Source organism: Rhinatrema bivittatum, chromosome 2, assembly GCF_901001135.1.
Source record: "Rhinatrema bivittatum chromosome 2, aRhiBiv1.1, whole genome shotgun sequence".
Classification (NCBI taxonomy): domain Eukaryota; kingdom Metazoa; phylum Chordata; class Amphibia; order Gymnophiona; family Rhinatrematidae; genus Rhinatrema; species Rhinatrema bivittatum.
In genome coordinates, this window is record NC_042616.1 from 350,646,165 (window position 1) to 350,672,055 (window position 25,891).

The following is a 25,891-nucleotide window of genomic DNA, read 5'->3' on the forward strand; positions in this document are numbered from 1 at the left end:
CAGAGACTTGACCAGCGAAGAAGACAAGCTTTGTGCCATGAAGCACCCTACACAACCCGTGGTCTGGTCACAGACCACGGCACTCGCACACCTGGAGAGGTGGACAAGAGAGATGACCTGGAAGGCGGGTCTTGGAGACAAAGACTGAAACATCAGGAATTTGCGAGGACTTGACATCAGGAAAAGAAGACACAGGGACTGTTGAGAGACCAGGAACATGGAACGAAGAACATAGAGGAGCTCCCACGAAGAGCATGAAGGCCTTGAAGAAGCAAGGATTGGAACAGGAAAAACTTCAGAAGCGAGAAGCTGGAACAGGAATTCTAGGAGCAAGCAACTCCTTGTGAAGGCCCCAAGGAACTGCCAGGAAAGCCCTTTTATAGGGCTTTTCCCACTGCAGACCCTTTAATTCCAAAGGCAGGGCATGCATGTCTAAGATGAAGCCGAATGCAGGAAAAGATGTCAGCATGGAGAGAAAGCGACGGCGGCCTACTGGCGGCATGGATTGTGACATCATCGCTGGCAACGAGTGACTCTCGCCACATGGCTCAAGCGGCATTGGTGGACAGCGGCAATGATGGAATTCCTAAGCCACGAAGAAAATGGAAGATGTGGCGACTTCTCACCGCATGGGAGCAGTGGAAGGCTGGCGATGTTAGGGGTGAATAAACCACTCGTGAGCCTGTCCCGCAGCAGTATTCAAAACATTTACTAACGTGATTGTTATGGCAGACATCTTCCCAAGGAAGAAGGGAGACCCAGTTATCTTGGCATTGGTTGATATAAGACCAAAGGAAACTTTTAAGAGATTGATCAGTCCATTTGATCTGTCCATTGGATTGGGGGTGGTAGGCAGACAAAAAAGTCCAGTGTAATTTCAAATTTTTTGCATAACACCACCAGTAATGTGCGGTAAATTGAACCCCACGATCAGAAAAGATGTGACGAGGAAATCCGTGAAGGCAGAAGAAGTGCTGAATGAATAATTCAGCCAACTCCGGAGACAGTATAAACCAAGTAGAGGCACAAAGTGGGCCATCTTAGAGAATCAGTCTACAATTACCAGCAGAAGGTGGAAGATCGGTGATAAAATCCGTTGCTAGATGTGTCCAGGGTTCCATAGGCATGGTGAAGCAAGGTCATGGATCGAGTTCGAGAACTTATTTGCCGCACACACCAGGCACATTTTTATGTAGGTTTTTATGTCCTTCTGTACCTGAGGCCACCAGTAATACCAGGTGGTTAGCTCTAATGTTGTTGCCATGGACACTCGGAATCGAAGGAGCGAGATAGCACATTGGCCCATCGATTCTTTTCGGCTGGGCAATATTGCAGCTTGAAATCAAAACGGTTAAAAAAGAGTGACCACCGAGCCTGCCTAGGTTTCAGGCGTTGAGCTTGTGACAATTACTCTAAGATTTTATGATTAGTATGTATCTTGATTTGATGTCGGGCCCTTTCTAACAAGTGGCACCATTCCTCCAGGGCCAGCTTGATGTAAAGTAACTCTCACTCACCAATATCCCTTGTTGATCATGCTGCAGGAGGATAGCCCCCACTCCGAGAGTGGAGGCTATCCTCGATTGCAAACAGTTTATTGGGGTCCGGGTGGCATGGACAGGGATCCAGCATGAATTCCTGTTTGAGACACTAGAAAGTCTGTAGAGCTTTTTCACTCCAGACGTGAGGGTTTTCCCCTTTCCGGGTCAAAGCTGTGAGGGGAGCCACCAATGAGGAGAAGCCATGCACAAATTGTCAATAATAATTTGTGAAGCCTAAGAACCTCTGTAGACCCTTGAGACTTGTGGGTTGGGGCATTTCCAATATAGCTATTAATTTTGCTCGGTCCATGCATAGACCAGTCTGGGAGATTATGTATGCTAGAAATGGCAGTTCAATCTCATGTAGAGTTGATGCTTCCTCAGCCACTGCAAGACCTGTCGGACATGCCCTCAGTGTTAAGTGTCTGAGAAAATACCAGGATGTCATCCAGATAGACCACAACATATAACATGTGACTGGAGTAGGTTTTGGATTATCTCGTTGACCACGGCTTGGAAGACCGCAGGTGCATTATATAACCCAAATGGCATGACTAAATTTTCGTAATGGCCAACCCTGGTGTTAAACAGTATTCCATTTACCTCCCTACTGGATTCATTTCAAATTGTATGCCCTTTCTGGTCTAGCTTCATAAATCTACGAGCCCCTTTCAACTGATCAAATAATTCAGTAATGAGGGGCAATGGGTAACAATTCTTCTTAGTGATCGCATTCAGCTCACAATAATCGATGCAAGGCCACAGGAAGCCATCTTTCTTCCCCACAAAGAAGAATCCCCCCCCCCCCAGGGAGGTGGAAAGGCAGATAAAGCCCCTTTTCAGGTTGTCTTGAATATACTGTGTCATTGCCTCGGTCTCAGGAACAGACAGTGGATAAAACCTGCCCCTGGGGCATAAACTCTGCCCCAGACATCTTCCTGGGTATCACGTCAATAGGACAGTTGTAAACCAGATGTGGGGTTAAGACCTCAGCCTGTTTTTACTGAAGACATCTACAAAGTCTTGATAAGGTGCAGGCAACCCAGGCAAGGTAGGAGTAGAATGACAAAGTTCAAGAGAAGAGGTCAGGATTCTGATCATAAATTGCTCCTGAAAGGTGGGACTCCCCAGTCAATTTGGGGTTGATGTTGAGACAGCCAGGGCAGGCCAAGGATTACCGCCTTCATGGTTTTAGGTAGAACATTCCTGTTGAAAAAGACCAGTGCACATGAGAAGTGGAGTCGTGGACTTTGTGATGCACTTAGGCAGGGCTTTGCCAGAGATAAAGGGTACCACTAGTGGTGTCTCCAGTGGTTCTGTGGGAATAGTGTACTGATGCACTACTGATTCATCTCTAAAGCTCCTGGCCACACTGGAATCCAGGAGGGCGTGAAAATGTATTATAGTGTTATTCACATTCAGGTTTACTGGCAACGGAATTTGTGGAGAGGTACTTTGTTGACCTAGGGTGGCCTCCCCTACCATCCCTAGGCCTGTGACTTTTCCTGCTTGATAGGCTACCAAGCAGCATAGTGACCAGGGTCAGCACAATATAAACACAAGTTCAAACTTCTCCATCTTTGATGTTCCTAGGCAGTGAGTCTGAGGTGATCCACCTGCATCAGTTTCTCAATGGCCAGCAGGGAAAGTTATCAGTAGGGAAGAGGGTCACCTGAAGGGTAAAGTGCATACGACACTGGTTGATAAACCCTCGAAATCTCCATGGGTCACCGTGCATGGAGCAGCAGTTACTACCCTTAAGAGAAACATGGGGGTAACCTGCACGGAGTGGCAGTTACTACCCTTAAGAGAAACATGGGGGTAACCTGCACGGAGTGGCAGTTACTACCTTGGGAAGTTTGCTGGGCAGACTAGATGGACCATTTTGGTCTTTTTCTGCCGTCAGTACTACGTTACTATGTGATACCACAGTGGACGAGGTAATCTCGGAAGCTTTGGAGAGGGGGGGTACTGGTGCCGGTGGTGGAAGTACTTTGGGTGGCACTGACTCTGGAGAGAATGCATCCATCCGGGCGCCAGCTTTTCCAAGACCCCCATGATCTAGACCAGTACATTCTGTTGCTGCTGGATTCATTGTGCCATATAGGGGATAGCATGGAATGCAGCCATCTCTGCCGGGTCCATGGCCTCGGCAAACTGTAAGGAGGGCAGTCCTTGCTGGTGTCAGGGGAGTAGCTCTCTGGCCAAACTGTAAGCCCTTTTGGACTGGATGTAGACGATGTAGACCCCTGTATGGAAGAGTACCAGAAGGGCAGCAAAGGAAAGCCCGAGTGTCTACCCTGTCCACAGGCAATGAGAGTTCAGGTCTAAGCTCTGAGTGGATCAGGTGGAAAGCAACAGAGTCTGATAGAAGAGATTCAGGGTGGGGCAGGCAAGTAAAAGCCAACACAGTCAGAGGTTGAGGCAGGTGGTAAACAGGCAGAGTCCAGAACAGTCTGTGGTCGAGAAGGGTAGCAACAGGCAGAATCTAGAACAGTTTGAAGTTGAGATGGGCAGCAGGCAGGTAGAAACAGTGTTCAGAACCAGGCACACAACAAGCGAGGCAGAAACCAAGAACAGGCTAAAGAACCTGCTGCCGAGGCAAGGATTCCAGGTCCAGGCAGGATAAGTAGTTCTGAGTGTATGACATCATCAGGGCGATCACCCTACTCTTCTGCCAGAGGGCACACGCATGCCCTATGTGTCTCTTCGCTAGATCCTAGCCACATGCACGTTGAGCATGCAATGGCATCTCCCAGCCATTCAGTGAGCATGTGAAGCCGAGAAGTTTGGGAAGGCAGCCGTATTCTAACAGAAACAAGTATGAATAACCAATGATATGCTGAGTGATGAGAACAAAGCTAAATTATGAGAAAATAAATACAGAAATTTAAAAAGACTGTAGAAACACAAAAGAATGATACTTTCAACAAGCATGAATTCCAAGAACTGGACAGATATTGTAGCCCATTACTTTCCAAGAAAATTAAAAAATCTGAAACCTAAGGAGTAAAATATAAAGAAAGGCAATTCATTATAACAGGTGTTCTCAAACCTGTCCTATTGACAGACAATTTAACAACCTCCACAATAAATGTGCATGAATTAAATGAGCACCAACTGGAGACTCTGTATGTAAATCTCTCATATATATTCATTTTGGATATACTGAAAAACCAACTGGCTATAAGTTTCCTAGGAAAATCTCTGTACTATAGGCAAAGTAAGAAATTATTGAAAACGTATATTGGAAAAATACTCTTATACAATGATTAACAGCCAAAACCTCTTATATCTTATTGGGGTCAATTTAAAAAAGAAATGCTCAGTGCCTAAATTTAGGGACCTAAATCTCAGCCAAAATTTAGAACTGCAATTCATATGCCCATATTTACGACCCTAAATTAGGTGTTTAGTGCTGAAAATCAGTGCTAAGTGCCTAACATTTTTACCCTGATCTAACTCTACCCCCACTGCCACCCACTTTTTAGGCTCCTAAATTTTGGTGCTCAACCCTAGGCAATTTTCAAAGGGGATGGTTTAGCTAACCTACGGGCCAATACAGTAAAGTCAGAGGGAGAGCGGACTTTACTGTAACGCCTGCTCTCCCGGCACGCGCACCGGCCCTTTGCTGGCGCGCGCGATTCTGTATTTAAATTAGGTGACGCGGTAAAAACAGGGAAAAGGAGGCGCATGGGACACTAGCGCGTCCCTAGAGCCTCCTTTTTGACAGGAGCGGCGGCTGTCAGCGGGTTTGACAGCCGACGCTCAATTTAGCCGGCGTTGGTTCTCGAGCCCGCTGACAGCCACGGTCTCGGAAACCGGACGCCGGCAAAATTGAGCGTCTGGTTTTCGGCCCGACAGCCGCGGGCCGAATTCAAATTTATTTTTTTTTTAATTTTTTTTTTTTACTTTTCGGGACCTCCGACTTAATATCGCTGTGATATTAAGTCGGAGGGTGCACAGAAAAGCAGTTTTTACTGCTTTTCTGTGCACTTTCCCGGCGTCAGAAGAAATTAGCGCCGACCTTTGGGTCGGCGCTAATTTCTGAAAATAAAATGTGCGGCTTGGCTGCACATTTTACTTTCTGTATCCCGCGCGCATACCTAATAGGGCCATCAACATGCATTTGCATGTTGAGGGCGTTATTAGGTGCCGCGGGTTAGACGCGCGTTTTCCTCCCCTTACTGAATATGGGGTAAGGGAAAGCGCACGTCCAAGAGCAGGCTAACAGTGCGCTCCGTCGGAGCACACTGTACTGTATCGGCCTGCTAATTTTCAAAGTTAGGAATCTAAACACATTGAAAATTGACTCCTTAATAAACACAGTATAAGTAAGATTACAGAGGAAGGGAAAAAAAAAAAGAATAGTCAAAAGATAAAGCACCTAGAGGTGACACTTTGCCTGCTGAATTTTTACAGAATATAGGTGAGGAAGAATTAATTCTCACACAAATCTGATGAATCAGATATCATTGGAGAATACCAAGATAACTTCAATGTCAATATTTATTTCATTTGAATTCCACCTTTTGGTACTTCAAAGCAGATTACATTCAGGTACTGTAGGTATTATCTTTCTTATAATCCCTAATTTGAAAGCATTGGTGTGCAGAAGTTGCACTACAATCAGTTTGATATCTCATACATCTAAGACACTTTTGCAGGTCATTTAAAACAGAATAATTTCAATTGTTGAATAGCAATTGGATGAAAAACCCCCCACTAGGAATTAGAAGAGGAGCCAGAAATGGTATTTACTTACTATGAAGAATAGCTGAGAAAATGATTCAAAAGACAGACAGATATTTGCTTTGATGACTATGATAGAGTAAATCATAGAAGATCTGGTCAAAAGAAAGTTGAGAAATGCTGGTCATGTAATCAGAGGTTCTGGTAAGCTAATTATCTAATTTACTAGTGCAGGGAAAGAGGGCAAAAGAAACAGAGCAGTATAGGGAGACAATGATAATGCTATTTCATAATATAATGAGGTTACTCTAGTAACATTTTTTGTCTACCCTACAGAATTGAGAGTCAGCTCTCCATTAAAGACACTGATAGCCATATCTTAGAGGAAGATTCCCAACTGTGCTCAAACCCTGATAAAGTACTACTAAAGAATTCATTAACTTACCTGGAGATGTAACTGGTTTGCATCCTTTTGCAACAAGAGGAGGACATTTAACAGATGCACATTCTGTGTTAAAATTATAATCTGAAAGAACTCCAACAGCTTGACATTGGCCATAGTAATCCACAGCTACACGATCAGAATATGCAGCGCACACATTACTGTAAGTTTCACCATTGTGTCCACATACTGGTTCAACTGTTTTGCAGAAGAGCTAAAAAGTAAACAGAGATGGTTTAATGAAATACCAATTATTTTTACCATTAACATAGAAAAACAAAATATCTTAAGGATTATAAGGTCCGTTTAGTCTGCAAAATTTACTTTCTGGTACAACGCCACTGCTTCAGTTATCTTTGGTTTTTCCTTCACATCTAGGAATCCTTATCCCATGTATTTTGTAATTCTTTTAAAAAAGTGAAATGTTTTGCAAATGCCTCTCTCACAAAATGATCGATAATGTTCTGTTGTTACTCTGTTGGTCCACTTGAATGCATGACCTTTATTTCCATGCTCTGTGGATAATAAAAACTATCTGCCTACTAATCCCTGCCAAAGTGCCAAACCAGAAAAAAAATTAATTTAATTTCTAATTTATATTCTGCCTTTTGTCACTGGTCAGCTATTTCAAAATGGATTAACACAGGTATATTTACTGACTCCACATGACTTACATTTTAACAGGCTGATATAATAAGGTATGTTCAGCAGAACACACCGTTTTACCTGCATATGAACGCACATTTTCTGTGCATACACCTTACTGCCTATGCAGCAATGAGCTCTATGTGCATAAAATGTAGTGCCCTTGTATGGAAACCCCATGGAAATGAGGGCATTAACCATTTCCTCCTGATTCAGAAAGGTGTACTGGCTTAATTCATGCTTTTCTAGAGTTGGAAATTTTACTCCTTGTACAAGATGGAGTAAAGTTTACAGCACTAGTTTTAATAAAAAGCAAAGAGCTCCTGGCTCTCAGGGAAGGAGTCCGATCTCTGGAGGCTAGAGTAGCAGGCTTGGCGGAGCTGAGGCAGACACGAGAGGTACATTGATGAGACCTTCAGGAACATAGTAGCCAAGTCTGGCAGCCCCAGTGCTGCCTTGAATCAGAAAGGTCTCCCAGTAGGAGAACATCACCCTGGTGTAGCAGGAAGTGATCCTGTAGTAAGGACCTGCTCTCCAGGTGATGTATTGTCCTCTCGAACTGAGGACAAGTCTCCCAAGGCTACTGCCCAGGAGGGAAGGGTTAGGCCGGCTATCATAGTTGGTGATTCGATTATTAGAAATGTAGATAGCAGGGTGGCTGGTGGACGTGAGGACCGCCTGGTAACTTGCCTGCCTGGTGAGAAGGTGGCAGACCTCACGTGTCACCTAGATAGGATTATAGACAGTGCTGGGGAGGAGCCAGCTGTCGTAGTACATGTGGGCACCAACGACGTTGGAGAGAGGTTCTGGAAGCCAAATTTATGATTTTAGGTAGGAAGCTGAAATCCAGAACCACCAGGGTGGCATTCTCTGAAATGCTTCCTGTTCCACGTGCAGGTCCCCAGAGGCAGGTAAAGCTCCAGCGTTTCAATGCGTGGATGAGACGATGGTGCAGGGAAGAGGGATTCAGTTTTGTAAGGAACTGGGGAAACTTTTGGGGAAAGGGCAGACTTTTCCGAAAGGATGGACTCCACCTTAACCAGAGTGGAACCAAGCTGCTGGCACTAACTTTCAAAAAGGAGATAGAGCAGCTTTTAAACTAGAACAAGGGGGAAAGCCGACAGTCACTCAGCAGTGCATGGTTCGGAGAAATGTATCCTTGAAGGATACTAATGAAACAGGAGAGTTAGGGCATCCCAACAGAGAGGTTCCATTAAAAGCAAACATAGTCCATGTGCCTATATGTAAAAAATCACTGAAGCTAATGATTGCCAAATTATCTCTAACAACTGAAAAGCAGGTTGTTAATACAAACAAAAAACACACTTTGAAATGTCTGTATGCTAATGCCAGAAGTCTAGGAAGTAAGATGGGAGACTTAGAGTGTATAACAGCAAATGATGAGACTGACATAATTGGCATCACAGAGACTTGGTGGAAGGAGGATAACCAATGGGACAGTGCTATATCGGGGTACAAATTATATCACAATGATAGGGAGGATCAACTTGGTAAGGGTGTGGCACTTTATGTCCGGGAGGGTATAGAGTCCAACAGGATAAAGATCATACAGGAGACTAAATGCTCAGTAGAGTCTATATGGGTATAAATCCCATGTGTGTTGGGTAAGAGTATAGTGATAGGAGTATATTACAGTCCACCTGGACAAAATGGTCAGAAAGATAATGAAATGCTAAGAGAAATCAGGGAAGCTAACCAATTTGCAGTGCAATAATAATGGGAGATTTCAATTACCACAAAGTCACAAGTGCAAGTAAAGAGATCAAAGTCCCATTCACTTAATATAGCAATTTATTGACCATGAATAAAGTTCATATATTATTTAATTCGGCAACTCCATGTCAGTAGTAGCAAGCATATAGTTTTCTATGTCCCCCGACACGGTCCCGTGTTTCGCGGAGGCTGCATCGGGAGGGACCCAAAGGAATCATTCATATCTAAAATGTAATATAACATAGTATGAGAAACGGAACACACTCTGCCGAGCAAGTAATATCATTAAAGTACACATACCCATTCCATTCTTCTCAGGAGCGCACTCACCCTGTAGTCTGACAGCCATTTAAAGCGCAGAAAAGGGGCGGAAACAGATTCTCGCGAGATACTGACCGCAATACCTTATTGGCCTATAACAGCTGTCATCCGCGGGCACTGAGGGACAATATTCCCACGGGTCAATTTTTGAGACTCCGTCGGATATGCTCCACACGCCAGGAATTCCTTTCTCAGTCCAATGGTTTGGTTGACCGTTTTACAGAGAGAGGTTATCCTATGCGAGTCATTAAAAGGGCTTTTAAGCGCGCCCTGTATACACAAAGAGAGTGGCTATTTACATCTTCCACGTCATCAGATGAGGTTACCCACAACTGCATTCTTCCTTTTTCCACTGTTGGCAGGGCCATAGCTAAGATGGTCAAACGACATTGGTCATCTTTGTCTTTGAACACTATAATGCAGGGTCCCCCGCGATTCACTTTTAAACGCGCAACCAATCTTAGAGACCGTCTAGTGCACACAGCACCAGTGACACAATTTTCTGATAAAACGAACGGACAACATACTCCGTGCGGTCACTGCACTATGTGCAGGCACACACAACTGACCACCACATTTACACACCCTGTGACAGGACGTGTGTTCAAACTATATTCTCAATCAAATTGCTGCACAAAAGGAGTGATCTATGTGATAAGATGCCCCTGTTCATTGTTATACGTGGGGAAAACATCCCGAATGATAAAGACACGGGTCATTGAACATTGCTCGAATATAAGATCCTCTAGAATCGATGAACCTCTGGTGTCCCACTGGCTCCAAGCTGAACACTCCATTGACTCTCTCTCTTACTCCGTATTGGAGGTAGTCTCGCCCCCCCCCACGGGGAGGAGATTTCTCCGGTGCGCTGGGTCGGAGGGAGCAGCGATGGATTCATACTTTAAACACAGTAGCCCCTTCTGGCCTTAATAAAGATATTGAATGGCACCTATTCTATTAATTTCCTTTGGTAGCCTCTATTGACAGGTGCCCGCTGATTGTTGTATCTCGCGAGAATCTGTTTCCGCGCCTTTTCTGCGCTTTAAATGGCTGTCAGACTACAGGGTGAGTGCGCTCCTGAGAAGAATGGAATGGGTATGTGTACTTTAATGATATTACTTGCTCAGCAGTGTGTGTTCCGTTTCTCATACTATGTTATATTACATTTTAGATATGAATGATTCCTTTGGGTCCCTCCCGATGCAGCCTCCGCGAAACACGGGACCGTGTCGGGGGACATAGAAAACTATATGCTTGCTACTACTGACATGGAGTTGCCGAATTAAATAATATATGAACTTTATTCATGGTCAATAAATTGCTATATTAAGTGAATGGGACTTTGATCTCTTTACTTGCACTTGTGACTTTGTGGATTACCTTATGTGCAAGGTGCTTCTGGTATACTTTTAGATTTCAATTACCCCAATATTGACTGGGTAATTTTAACATCAGGACTTGTTAGAGACAAAGTTCCTGGATGTAATAAATGACTGCTTCATGGAGCAATTGGTTCAGGAACCAACAAGAGAGGGAGCTATTTTAGATTTACTTCTTAGTGGAACGCAGATTTGGTGAGAGAGGTAACGGAGGTGGGGGCCACTTGGCAACAGTGATCATAACATGATCAAATTTAAACTAATAACTGGAAGGGGGACAATAAGTAAATCTACAGCTCTAACACTAAACTTTCAAAAGGAAAACTTTGATAAAATGAGGAAAATAGAAAAAAACTGAAAGGTGCAGCTGCAAAGGTTAAAAGTGTTCAACAGGCATGGACACTGTTTAAAAATACAATCCTAGAGGCGCAGTCCAAATGAATTCCACACATTAAGAAAGATAGAAGGAAGGCAAACCGATTACCGTCATGGTTAAAAGGTGAGGTGAGGGAGAGGGTGAGTAGGAGAGAGAGACGCCCCCGACAGAAAGAGAACATCTTACTGACTTACTGTGCCTTGAAACGGAGGGAACAACTCCCGCACCATTGAACCCTGGAGTGAGAAGCAACCCGGAGGGAAAAGCTGGTGAGCGGGGAGACCCGGGAGAGACGCACGAGTGACGTCAGTAATCGGCGTCTGCTGCATAAATTGAAGCTGCAGACCCGGGGAAGTCGGAGAGCGTGAGTAGGAGAGAGAGACGCCCCCGACAGAAAGAGAACATCTTACTGACTTACTGTGCCTTGAAACGGAGGGAACAACTCCCGCACCATTGAACCCGGAGTGAGAAGCAACCCGGAGGGAAAAGCTGGTGTGCGGGGAGACCCGGGAGAGACGCACGAGTGACGTCAGTAATCGGCGTCTGCTGCATAAATTCAACCTGCAGACGGCGCCCCGCCGTCACTGGCGCGCCGCCTAAGCCGCGCGCCACCCAAGGGGCGCGCAACTCTGTCCGGCTCAGTCCGGAGAAGGCGGGAGAAGGTGCTTTCTTTATGTCTGATTGTTAAATTGGAATATCTTCCCGAGTACTCCTCAAGTTTTGATGGGGAGGAAAAGGAAAATAAAATCTATTCCATTGTCACCAATAACACCAAGGGGACCTATGGACAGCCACGTTGTAAGGCTGACCGATTCACCAAGAGAGGACGAGGGGGGGGACCAGTTTTCTGCGTCTCTAAGTCCCGGTGAAGGACCTGCATTTCCACCACAACCTAAGCCATTAATTTCAGATGATTTTCTGCAGCTGGGAACAAGCAGCCCATTGAAACATGGGGACTGTGAAACTCCACCAGAGAATCAGATAAGTGGTGTAAAAATGTTGGAAGGAGTATTGCCAGGGGGACTGAATAGGTCTGAGATATGGCCAGTGAACCCCCCTGAGAATATAACCCTAAATGATATATGGAAATTGATGACAACAGTAAATAATAATGTCTCGCGAATGAATGAGTCATTGTTAGGAATTGTGAACATGAATAAACAACAAATAGAAGAACAAGGAAAGGAAGTAGCTGGTTTAAAGGATAATATGGTTAAAGTAACAACAAAAATTAAATTATTAGAAAATACTGGAGTTGCCCAAATTAAAGATAGTCTCTTTACTCGTAAAGAGTTAGAGAATATTGAGAATTTGGTGCGATATAAGAATTTACGAATAATTAACTTTCCCCAAACCAGACTCCTATCTCCTGCAGAAATGTTGAAAAAATATTTTAAAGAAATTCTTCAATATTCAGAGACAGAGTTACCAGTTTTTTCCAAAGCTTTCTACTTTTCTAGGAAAGTTAGAGGGCAAGAGGAAGGAAATTTAGGAACATCTTCGATTGGGGTCTCCACATTTTTGGAGGAGTCAATCGATATAATACAAAAGAGGGCTACCTTATTTGTTTCTATGTTATTGGAATCGGATAAAGATAGAGTGTTTGGGGATTTCCTCAAACACAGGGATATGTCCTTTTGTGGACAAAAGATTCTGATGTTCCCGGATGTCTCAAGGGCCACTCAGGCCAAAAGGAGACATTTTTTGTCTTTAAAGAGTAAAGTAGTAGCCCTAGGGGCAACTTTCTTTTTGAAATATCCAGCTATCTGTATTATTTCTCTTAGAGGAAAGAAATACAGTTTTATAGACCCATTACATTTGGAGACTTTTATTTCAGATAAAGATATAGATGGAGGAAATAGTTTAGAAGGTCAGAAATAGAATTTTCATGTCTCTCTCTCCTATCTTAAAATGAATATTGTATAATTTAATATATGGTTTGATCTCTCCCAGTATATAGGTAATGTAATGGGTTAAAGGTTTTTCATTTTATATTGCTTAATAATGATATGGATAAGTCTTAATTATCTGTATTATTATTATTATTATTATTTTTGTTATACCGAGTTTCATGACTAATATCACATCAACCCGGTTTACAGCTAACAATGTGTGTAGGGTAAAGCGTAACATAATAAACAAATTTCCCAATTGAAACTTTAAATACAGTAAAACAATAATAAGGATGTGAGAAAGTTACAATAAAACAGGGAAAATTAACTAGGATCAGAAAAGGGGGGGAGAAAGTGTACAAAGAGATATTTACAAATCTGACAGTTTCATCAAGTAACATAATTGTATAGCAAAGTGAGTACATATCAGCCAGTTGCATCAAGTAACATAGTTGTGAGTAAATGAGACAACGTGAGTAAATATGACTGTGGATAGATATGACGCAGTAAATAAATATAGCCAAGTGAATAAATATGACACCCAAGTGAATAGATATGACACAGTTGTGAGTGATGATAATATTGTGCTGAGTATAAGTTTGTTGTTGGTGGATTCTTATTTTGATCCAATTTTTGAATACATTTGTGCTGAAGGGTGGAGGTTTTAATCAGGGCCTGGGAATGCTTTTTTGAAAAGCCAAGTTTTTAGTCTTTTCCTAAATGTTAGAGTGCATGGTTCTTGTCTCAAGTCAGGTGGGATAGAGTTCCATAGTGTTGGACCTGCTGAAGAAAAAGCTCTGAGACTCAATGATTTATGTTGGTAGGTTTTGGCATGAGGAATTTGGAGTGACTCTTTGTAGTATTCCCTGATGGGTCTGGCGGATGTGTGTTTTTTAAGTGGTATTTGTAGGTCGAGTTGAGTGTGTTGGTTTATAGCCTTGTGGATGATATTGATAGTTTTGTACATGATTCTGTAGTGGATCGGTAACCAATGAAGGTCTTTGAGGATCGGTGAGATGTGGTCGATTTTCCTGGAGTTTGTAAGGACTCTGGCTGCTGAGTTCTGAACCATTTGTAGAGGCTTGGTGTAGGAAGCTGGGAGGCCTAGTAGTAGTGAGTTGCAATAATCTAGTTTGGAAAAGATTATTGCTTGCAAGATTGTTCTAAAGTCTTGAGCGTGGAAAAGTGGTTTAATTCTTTTCAGAATATGTAATTTGTGGAAGCAATCTTTGGTGGTCTGGTTAATGAATGGTTTGAGGTTAAGCCGGTTGTCTAAGCGGGCTCCTAGGTCTCTTACGTGGGTTGTTTGAAGGAGGGCTGGTGGGTTTGGATGTGTGTTGTTGTTTTCCGGTGATATGAGCAGGTATTCTGTTTTCGAAGCATTGAGGACGAGGTTTAAGCTGGTGAGGAGATGTTTGATATCTAATAAGCAACTATCCCAGTATTCCATTGTTTTTGAGATTGATTCTTTTATGGGGATCACGATCTGTACGTCGTCTGCGAAAAGGAAGTGTTTCAGGCTTAGTTTTGAGAGAAGTTGACATAGGGGAAGCAGGTAGACATTAAAGAGTGTGGGTGAAAGTGATGAACCTTGTGGCACCCCACGGTTGGAAGGGTGATATTGGGATTCTGTATTGTGAATTTTGACTCTATATCCTCTGTTTTCTAGAAATGTTTTAAACCAGTTTAGTGTAGCACCTGACAATCCAATGTTTGCCAGTTGTTTTAGAAGAAGGACATGGTTGACGGTGTCGAAGGCCGCCGAGAAGTCAAGGAGGATTAGTAAAAATGCTTGGCCTTTATCAATTCCAGAGATGAGGAAGTCCATGAGTGAGAGAAGTAGTGTTTCGGTGCTTGCTGCTTTGCGAAAGCCATATTGGTTTGGAGACAGAATACTGTGGTCTTCTAAGTAGTTGGATAGTTGAGTGTTTACCAATTTCTCCATAATTTTGGCTATGAATGGGAGGTTGGAAATGGGGCGGAAGTTATTAGGATCATCGGCATTTAGATTTGGTTTTTTTAGGAGTGGTTTGATTGAGGCAGTTTTTAGGTCATCTGGGTAGATACCATGTGACAGGGAGCAGTTTATGATGTCTGCTAGTGTTTTTGCTATAGTGTCAGGGATGAGAAGAAGCATTTTGGAAGGGATTTGATCAAATGGATGTGATGACGGTTTCATTCTCTTCAGCACCGATTGTATTTCTGTGATTGTAATGTGTTCGAACGCGTTGAACTGAATGTCTTTGTTTTGGGGGAGATATAAGTTATCTGGAGAGGCATTGTTAGGTATCAGCTGATTGAGGAGGTCAGATATTTTTTTGTTGAAATGAAGAGCCAGTTCATCTGCTTTAGTCTGAGCTAGTTCGGGTGGGATATCTGGAATGATAGGTTTGGTGAGACTGGAAACGAAGGCGAATAAAGCTTTTGAGTCAAAGATGAGGTGGTGAACCTTAAGGGCATAGTAGTCTCTTTTGGTTTTCAGCGTAGTACTTTTGTATAGATGGAGTGAGCGTTTATAATCAGAGAGTGAGGCCGGTGAAGGGGCTTTGCGCCATTTTCTTTCTTTCTGCCGAAGTAGTTGTTTGAGTTTTCGCAGCTCCTCATTAAACCAGGGTTGTCTTTTGGATGCATTTGAACTCTGTATTTTGGTTGTCAGAGGGCAAAAAGTGTTAGCTATAGATTTTGTTATTTTGGACCAGGATTGGAGTGCAGAGTTGGGTGTAGAAACATCGATGAGTGGTAGATCTGTATTTAGTAGTTTGTTGAGGTGTTCCGAGGTGCAAGGTTTTCTGTATTGGAAAGAAGGTCTTGAGTCGAGATTAGAGTCTGATCGTGGTACAGAAAAGCTGGTGGAGATTAGAGAGTGGTCTGACCATGGGACTTTTTTGCAATTTGGTTGTTTTGTTAGAGAAATACCGGAGTTTGTAAAGAAGAGATCGAGTGTGTGGCCTCCTTTGTGAGTGGGTTTGTTGATTTGTTGACTGAAACCCATCGCTGACAATGCGGTGAGGAAGGCTTCACAGTTTGTTGAAAGGGGGACTTTGTCAACATGTAAGTTGAAGTCGCCCAGGATTATAGCAGGGGAGTCAAGATTAAGATGCAAAGTTATGGTTTCGAGAATAGGGGAGGCGTCTGATTCTAGCAAGCCTGGAGGGGCATAGACTAGAAGGATTTGGAGATATTCTGATTTGAACAATACTAGTTCTAATTTGGTAGCTGTGTTGATCGGGTAGTGTGTGAACCTTAGGGATTTTTTAGCAGCTAAGAAGATACCCCCTCCTCTTTTTTTTTGTCTAGGGATGGAGAAGAAATCGTAAGTTTGTGTTGGTAGTTGGTTAATGAGGGTGATGTCGGTGTGTTTGAGCCATGTTTCTGTTATGGCGCAAAAGTCTGGGGTTGTGTCCTGCAGTATGTCGTTAAGTATAAGAGTTTTATTGGTGAGCGATTGGGCGTTAAATAGGATGATGGTGAATAGGGTGAGACCTAGGAATTGTGTGGTGGGGGAAATCATGATTGGAATGAGTGATTTGTAGGTGCGTGGGCGGTAGTGCATAGTTGCTAGAGGCTGATGATTGCTGTTGGAGGTTAAATGGGTGCTGGAAGCTGGATGAGTGTTGCTGGAAGCTGGATGAGTGCTGGTGGCTGGATGAGTGCTGTTGTAGTCTGGATGGGTACTGCTGGAGGTTGGATGGGTGCTGTTGACTGGTTGAGTGCAGCTGGATGAGTGCTGGAGGCTAGATGGGTGCAGCTGGATGAGTGCTGTAGACTGGTTGAGTGAAGCTGGATGAGTGCTGTAGACTGGTTGAGTGCAGCTGGATGAGTGCTGGAGGCTAGATGGGTGCAGCTGGATGAGTGCTGGAGGCTGGTTGAGTGCAGCTGGATGAGTGCTGGAGGCTAGATGGGTGCAGCTGGATGAGTGCTGTAGACTGGTTGAGTGAAGCTGGATGAGTGCTGTAGACTGGTTGAGTGCAGCTGGATGAGTGCTGGAGGCTAGATGGGTGCAGCTAGATGGGTGCAGGAGGCTAGATGGGTGCAGCTGGATGAGTGGCTAGATGGGTGCAGGAGGCTAGATGGGTGCAGCTGGATGAGTGCTGTAGACTGGTTGAGTGCAGCTGGATGAGTGCTGTTATAGTCTGGATGGGTGCTGCTGGGGACTGTAAGGATGGCACGCTAATGAAGGCTGAATGATGTCCGTATGCCTCTGGATGTGTCGTCTTGACCTTGGAGGTTTTTGATTGAGTGCTGGAGGTACTGGCGTATATTTTCCGTGGCTGGTAATGAGTGTGTAGCGGCCCTGGCTCTGGGTCGCTCCAAGGGGCGCGCTAAGGGGCAGGCCCCTTAGGTCGCGCTCCTTCGGGCGCGCGACGCCGGGGGCGCGACGCCTCCGAGATGCGCCGGAGTTTAAAGGGGGCAGTAGCCGCCCTCTGATAGGCCTGATGCCTGCTTAGGGGCGCGGCTCACTCACCACGTTTCGTCCTACGGCCTGCTTCTTAACTCGGGAGCGGTGGAATTGTTTTTTTTTTAAATTGTTTCCTTTGCCTCCCGTCTCTCCTGCACGGCTCACCTCAAGGTAGGCTGGTGAGCAGGCTCTTGCCCCGGATGGGCCGCGCCGATCGCGCGAGCCTCGGCAGGGAGGTGGACGCAGTTAGGTGCGGGTGGGCGCTGAAATGGACGCCGCCGAGATGCGCCGGAGTTTAAAGGGGGCAGTAGCCGCCCTCTGATAGGCCTGATGCCTGCTTAGGGGCGCGGCTCACTCACTACGTTTCGTCCTGCGGCCTGCTTCTTAACTCGGGAGCGGTGGAATTGTTTTTTTTTTTTTAATTGTTTCCTTTGCCTCCCGTCTCTCCTGCACGGCTCACCTCAAGGTAGGCTGGTGAGCAGGCTCTTGCCCCGGATGGGCCGCGCCGATCGCGCGAGCCTCGGCAGGGAGGTGGACGCAGTTAGGTGCGGGTGGGCGCCGAGATGCGCCGGAGTTTAAAGGGGGCAGTAGCCGCCCTCTGATAGGCCTGATGCCTGCTTAGGGGCGCGGCTCACTCACCACGTTTCGTCCTGCGGCCTGCTTCTTAACTCGGGAGCGGTGGAATTGTTTTGTTTTTTTTTAATTGTTTCCTTTGCCTCCCGTCTCTCCTGCACGGCTCACCTCAAGGTAGGCTGGTGAGCAGGCTCTTGCCCCGGATGGGCCGCGCCGATCGCGCGAGCCTCGGCAGGGAGGTGGACGCAGTTAGGTGCGGGTGGGCGCCGAAATGGACGCCGCCGAGATGCGCCGGAGTTTAAAGGGGGCAGTAGCCGCCCTCTGATAGGCCTGATGCCTGCTTAGGGGCGCGGCTCACTCACCACGTTTCGTCCTGCGGCCTGCTTCTTAACTCGGGAGCGGTGGAATTGTTTTTTTTTTTTTAAATTGTTTCCTTTGCCTCCCGTCTCTCCTGCACGGCTCACCTCAAGGTAGGCTGGTGAGCAGGCTCTTGCCCCGGATGGGCCGCGCCAATCGCGCGAGCCTCGGCAGGGAGGTGGACGCAGTTAGGTGCGGGTGGGCGCCGAAATGGACTTATTACTTATTACTTATTACTTATTTGAAATTTTGTTTAAAAGTTTTAAATGAAAATTCAATAAAGAAATAATTAAAAAAAAAAAAGGTGAGGTGAAAGAGGCTATTTTAGCCAAAAAAACATTCTTCAAAAACTGGAAGAAGGATCCATCTGAAGAAAATAGGATAAAACATAAGCATTGTCAAGTTAATTGATAAGATAGGCGAAGAGAGAATTTGAAATGAAGTTGGCCATAGAGGTAAAAACTCATAATAAAAACTTTTTAAAATATATCCGAAGCAAGAAACCTGTGAGGGAGTCGGTTGGACCAATAGATGACCGAGGGGTTAAAGGGGCTCTTAGAGAAGATAAGGCCATTGCAGAAAGACTAAATGAATTCTTTGCTTCCGTGTTACTAATGAGGATGTTGGGTAGAATCCAGTTCCGGAGATGGTTTTTAAGGGTGATGAGTCACAAGAACTGAACAAAATCACTGTGAACCTGGAAGATGTATTAGGCCAGATTGACACACTAAAGAGTAGCAAATCACCTGGACCGGATGGTATGCATCCTAGGGTACTGAAGGAACTCAAAAATGAAATTTCTGATCTATTAGTTAAAATTTGTAAACTATCATTAAAATCATCCATTGTACCTGAAGACTGGAGGGTGGCCAATGTAACCCTAATATTTAAAAAAGGCTCAAGGGGCGTTCCGGGTAACTATAGACCAGTGAGCCTGACTTCAGTGCCGGGAAAAATAGTGGGAAGTATTCTCAAGATCAAAATTGTACAGCATATAGAAAGACATGGTTTAATGGAACACAGTCAACATAGATTTACCCAAGGGAAGTCTTGCCTAACAAGTCTGCTTCATTTTTTTGAAGGGGTTAATAAACATGTGGATAAAGGTGAACCGGTAGATGTAGTGTATTTGGATTTTCAGAAGGTGTTTGACAAAGTCCCTTATGAGAAGCTACTAAGAAAACTAAAAAGTCATGGGATAGGAGGCAATGTCCTTTCGTGGATTACAAACTGGTTAAAAGACAGGAAACAGAGAGTAGGATTAAATGGTCAATTTTCTCAGTGGAAAAGGGTAAACAGTGGAGTGCCTCAGGAATCTGTACTTGGACCGGTGCTTTTCAATATATATATATATATATATAAAAATGATCTGGAAAGGAATACGACGAGTGAGGTTAACAAATTTGCGAATTATACAAAATTATTCAGAGTAGTTAAATCAGAAGCGGATTGTGATACATTACAGGAGGACCTTGCAAGACTGGAAGATTGGGCATCCAATTGGCAGATGAAATTTAATGTGGACAAGTGCAAGGTGTTGCATATAGGGAAAAATAACCCTTGATGTAGTTACACGAGGTTAGGTTCCATATTTGGAGCTACCATCCAGGAAAAAGATCCAGGCATCATAGTGGATAATATTTTAAAATAGTCTGCTCAGTGTGCTGCAGCAGTCAAAAAAGCAAACAGAATGTAAGGAATTATTAGGAAGGGAATGGTTAATAAAATTGAAAAGTCATAATGCCTCTATATCGCTCCATGGTGAGACCGCACCTTGAATACTGTATACATTTCTGGTCGTCGCATCTCAAAAAAAGATATAGTTGCGATGGAGAAGGTACAGAGAAGGGCAACCAAAATGATAAAGGAAAGGCTGAAGAGGTTAGGGATGTTCACCTTGGAGAAGAGATGGCTGAAGGGAGATATGATAGAGGTCTTTAAGATCATGAGAGGTCTTGAAAGAGTAGATGTGAATCAGTTATTTACACTTTCGAATAATAGAAGAACTAGGGGGCATTCCATGAAGTTAACAAGTAGCACATTTAAGACAAATCGGAGAAAATTATTTTTCACTCAATGCACAATAAAGCACTAGAATTTGTTGCCAGAGGATGTGGTTGTTGCGTCCGTCAGTCTCATATGGCTTCGACCTCTGTGCCTCACCTTTCTTCCTTCTCTCTCCTCAAGCCTTGGGAAGATGGCTGCTGCTGCGTCTTCATGCCACTCTCTCCAGCGTCCCCGGAACGGCTATGGTGACGGTGTTCGCCATGTTTCTCCTGAGGGCCTCCTAGGGTGCGCACGCCACCCATGTTTTTATCCACATCATGGCGGGAAACTCAGGGGCGTCCCCCTCAAGTGACATCACGCCATCTGGGTATTTAGCCTGCCCTTTGTTTGCTAACAAACTGAGTTAGCAAGGATTGGATTGCCTCTGGTCTAAGTTGCTCTGCCGCTACCTTGCTGCCGCTGGAAGTTCTCTCTGCCCTCCGGGGCCATTCATCACTAACCTGGGTACCTGCTTCGCGGGGGCCCTTATGCTTTCTTACAGGTACCTATCTGGGATACCGGGTACTCGCTCCTCAAGGGCCTGCTCTCCCTGCCTTGGTGCCTACAATTCAACTACTTCTGCCTGCCAGGATCTCCATCAATACAGCTATCTACTTCAGTGAGTAATCTAACCTTGTCAATCCAATTCATATGATCTATCAAACCTAAGACCTATTTCTAATTTACCTTGTATTTCAAAACTTCTTGAGAAAGTAATTAACAATCCACTAACAGATTATCTTGAAAGGCATAGTACCCTGTATCCAGCACAACATGGATTTAGAAAATATTTTAGTACTGAGACCCTTTTAACTTTATTACAAGATATTATCCTCAGAGGAGCCAATAACAGCCAAACTTACTTCCTGATCATGCTAGATATTTCAGCAGCTTTTGATGCAGTTAATCATAAAATCCTCCTGGAAAGACTAAACGAAATAGGCATCAAAGACTCCGCACTGAAATGGTTTAAATCTTACTTAAAAAATAGAACCTTCAAAGTAAAATTTCTTGATAACGAATCACAACCAATTGATCTCCAGTATGGAGTACCAAAGGGATCCTCTCTATCCGCAACCCTTTTTAATATTTATATGCTTCCATTGTGCAGAATCCTATCTGGCTTCGGTCTAACACATTTTGTCTATGCTGACGACATTCAGATTTTAATACCGATCGAAAAATCTATCAACCAAACTCTTAAGCTCTGGGATATATACCAATCTGCCATTGAGAAAATATTAACCCAAATGAATCTTGCCCTAAATACAAATAAAACAAATTCTTTACATCTCACCTAAATTAAGCAAGGCAAAAGAACTTGAAATTCAAGAAGCAGCTAAAAATTACCCCATCTCCCTGGAAGTATAAGATCTAGGGATCTTCCTAAACTGCGAATTCTCAATGAAAACTTCCGTAAATAAAATCATAAGCGATGGTTATTTTAAACTAAATATCCTCAAAAGATTAAAACCTCTTCTATTCCCAAAAGATTTTAGAACAGTTTTACAGGCACTTGTCTTATCGAGATTAGACTTCTGCAATTCATTATTTTTAGGCCTACCAGCAAATGTTACAAGACGATTGCAACTTCTGCAGAACTCAGTGGCTAGACCTTTGACAGGAACTAGAAGATCTGAGCATATCACCCCAATATTGGAAGACCTTCACTGGTTGCCTGTTAAATACAGGTCTCAGCATAAAATCCTATCCCTAATTCATAAAACGCTCTACAATGAAAAAACTGAATGGTTAACTTCATCACTTCATTTCCATATCCCTTCAAGAATTACTAGATCAACCGGTACAGGGATGTTGCCAATTCCTTCCCCTAAGATTGGGCATCTAAATAATGTAGGAGAAAGAACTATCTCTATTGCTGGACCCCAACTATGGAACTCTATACCACAGGAATTATTATTGGAAGCAGACATTAAATTATTTAAAAAGGGCATTAAAACTTGGCTATTCAAACAAGCCTTCCAAGAACTGTTAACTTAATGATTTCAGACTACTGATTTTATACCAAGGTAATGTATATTTTTGATTTTATTATCTCTGATCTTACTATACTGCCTTTCTAATAGTTTAAATTTTATGATTATTTAAGCTTACTATTTTTTAGTTTACTACTTTATTTATTTATATTATGAAACTATGTATCCACTTCCTTTTTTCTTTTGGAAATGCAAATATTTTGAATGAATATTTAACTACTGTAAACCGATTTGATATGCTCGCATGAAAAAATCAGTATATAAAGATTATTAAATAAAATACATAAATAACCCCAGCAATTGTGTGTGTTTATATTGGGTAAGCCCCCAAGGTAGTTCTGTGTGCACACAGGCAATAAGCCCCTCAAGTAGCCACCGCACCCCCCCCCCCTCCCCCCAGTGTAGTTCTCAGTAAGATTACACCCCCTCCCCCCCAGGTCAGAGCCCCTGGGCAGAATGCCAGTGTGCATGGTCTGAACCCAGAACAGAAGTAAATCTCCCTGAGCATCCAGACAGACTGACACAGGCTTAAAGAAAGCTCTGGCTGAATGGCCCCAATGTGGCATTCAGCACAAATAGTTAAGCGTTTAGGCTTCTTCGCATCAGGCGCCATGGTTGTAAGCATGCAGACCGGTAAAGGCTCACGTCTAGAGTACCCGTGTGTGTAACCTGTGCCCAAAATTGATGCACAAAAAATGTGCAACCAAGTACATGCACCTAGGCCACTCGCCCAACTAGATGCTCAAACTGGGCACCAATACCGACACTAAGGAAAACACCTAAGATGGACACATAACATGTGCGTCCAGAAGGAAGAACGTCCAAATGGAACACACAGGCGACAAAGGATGTTTAAACCGATGCACAGGCGTGCGCAGACAGCCTGAGACAAAAAGCATGCATAATTACCTCGTGGCCTAGCATGTGCCAAAAAAGGGAGAAGTCTGAGAGCAGGGCCTAATCAAACAGCTGGTTCAACCCGCTGTGCCTGCTCTACCTCATCTCATAGAACTCCCCAGAGATGTGAGCGGGACAGCCAAACGCTGAGGAAAGAGTCCTTTTCTCCTGCTTTTTTTTTTTTTTGCTGACTTTTTTTTTTTTGTAAAGTAAAAAACTTTTATCTGAGCTCAGCCCTCCCTGGCTGAGAGCAGGAATGTGTCCCGTTTATGGGGGTGGGGGAGAGGGCTAAAGCCTTCACCGCCAAGCCTCTCTTGGTCTGCAACTACTAATTAGAATTTAGGTCCACACCACTCAAGACTACCGGACTAAAGGCATTCTACTGAGGGACGGACCGCACGGTATCACCTCAGGAGGCAAGCGGTGCTATACAGATGTCTTGCTTTCCGATATCTCCTTTCAAACTTCTTTCTTCTTTTTTCTCACAGGCAATCCCTTGAAGGGAAATGCATGTCCACCATCTGCTGGAGACAAAGAATACTGGTGGGCTGTCGGGGCGGGACTATTTGGCCATGATGTTACCTTTTGCTCTGACTACATCTGCTGGCAGAGGTGCATAACCCACTCATTGGGATTAACCTGCCCGAACACTGAGGAAAGATGCCATTTTATTAGATCAATGAAGTGTGTGTGGAGTTTAGCCCTGATGTAGATTTTCATTGAAACATAGCATTGTGCCATGGTTTCCGGGTTATATGAAGCTGGTAAACTTCTTTAAAGCTAAATGATGCTTGCATTATATGTATCATGAATATGTTTTGTCATGTGCAGAAGATGAGTTACAAAGTTTTTCACAGTAATTGATTTAATTTTGATGGGTGCGCAGTTTGAACACAATAATAAAGGGACCTATGAAAGTTGATTTATGACCTCTGGTTTGCCAGTTTCCATGGGTATCAATACTTGACAGTTCTACAAACAAAGCACTAGTACAAGATATTGGTTGACACCAAGCATTTTTAAAGTTGTCTTGCCATTGGTTCGTGCCTGTAGTTTCTTATAGGAAAGAACTGTTCCTTAAGTTTAATTATATACTTATTACTCAAAAATCCACCTAATGCAATGATAACCTTTGTAAATTTCTGTACTAAAGATGGAAATTAGGAATCATGAAAAGATCATTTTTCATTTTCTTCACTTTTTCATTTGTTGAATCTTTCACTCAATTGTTTATGTAGATTATACGACTAATGTGAATCTTGCTGGTTCAGAAATAAGATTCTGCATTATGAACTTATAGCCTTTATTGCTGCAGATAAACAAAACTGAATGAAGGCTAAAGATTTACAAAGCAAACTGTATCACTTTTGCCCAAAGTTTATATTAGACCCTGTACAAATTGTTTTATAAAAAAGACAAATTAAATAAAATAATAGAATGAAACAACCACTTCATACCTGGCAAGAACCCTTATAGGCTAACATTTTTCCTCGCTGGTACAGTGTGCAGATATTGATATGCTCCATATTTTCCGTGTCACAAACAGGTTCATGGGTTTGTTCACAGATCAACTGCCTTGGCACACATTCATGCTGGCTGCAGCCAAACTTTTCAAAACTGGTCAGGCACACCTGTCTTTTTGGTACACATCTGCATAAAACAGTAATGTTTAACTCTTAATATTTTACACAGAAAAATAATAAGATCCAGAAAATATACTTATAATATTCACACTAGACTTAAAATAATGAAAAAGGGGCTGCTCTGGTGGAACAGTGAAAAGTGCTGGGCACTGCCATGCAGAAGACCCAAGTTTGATTCCCAGACCTGATATTTGCATGCCAGAATAGTTAATGATGCGTAGGAGTCAATGTTCATGACCCTTGGAGGAAGGAAGTCTCAGTTATCACTCAATCATGATATCTACTAGACAGATTTAGGGTGGACATGTACCACTTTCTTGAGGGAGCTGCAGTCCATGGCTGCTGGTCAAACATTGTGACTGCAATGGCTGGCTAGGTGAAGTGAGTGAGATACAGATTACAAAATAAAGGAACAATCCCAAGTAGATACAAATGCATGATTATGTCAATATAGTCCAATACAGAATGCTTCCAAATGAGCAAGAAGCTAGTGAAGAAGGAAACTACCAAGTCAAAAAAAATAATAATGTAAAGGGCTCTGTATAATATTTTATGTTTGTAACCTTTGAAAATATAAACAAAGAGGTAAACAGATGGAGAAAGCTTCTTAAAAACTTAAAAACACATAAGGGGAATAAATATAGTTTGACAGTAACAGAGTAATTGTTAGTAAATACATTTTGTCAGCTGATACAAAGATATGATTATATTCATATACAAATCATCCAGATTTGCTCCTTATACCAGAAAGGGACATGTTAATTTTTTAAATTATTTTATTTATACATTTTCAACCAAAACAATTCAAGAAATAATCTCAGGACAAGTCAACATTTGAAAGTGTAAAATGAGAGCTACCAACATGGAGCAAGGACCATGAACTTGCAATGATGAAGGCAGACTAGCCAAATTAAATCTACACATGTTGCATCCACCGGTCTCAGACAGCTTCAACCT

General features: G+C 43.3%; 1 protein-coding gene across 3 annotated transcripts in view; it reads right to left on the reverse strand.

The window, feature by feature from the left end:
- The window catches only part of RECK (reversion inducing cysteine rich protein with kazal motifs), a 631,029-nt gene that overhangs the window by 91,164 nt on the left and 513,974 nt on the right, over nucleotides 1-25,891 (reverse strand). For all 3 annotated transcript variants that reach the window (XM_029589886.1, XM_029589885.1, XM_029589887.1), the window contains 2 exons: nucleotides 24,749-24,941; nucleotides 6,679-6,889 (listed from right to left, as the gene is read on the reverse strand). In XM_029589886.1, coding sequence (XP_029445746.1) covers nucleotides 6,679-6,889; nucleotides 24,749-24,941 — 404 coding nt within the window. The remainder of the gene's footprint in view (nucleotides 1-6,678; nucleotides 6,890-24,748; nucleotides 24,942-25,891) is intronic.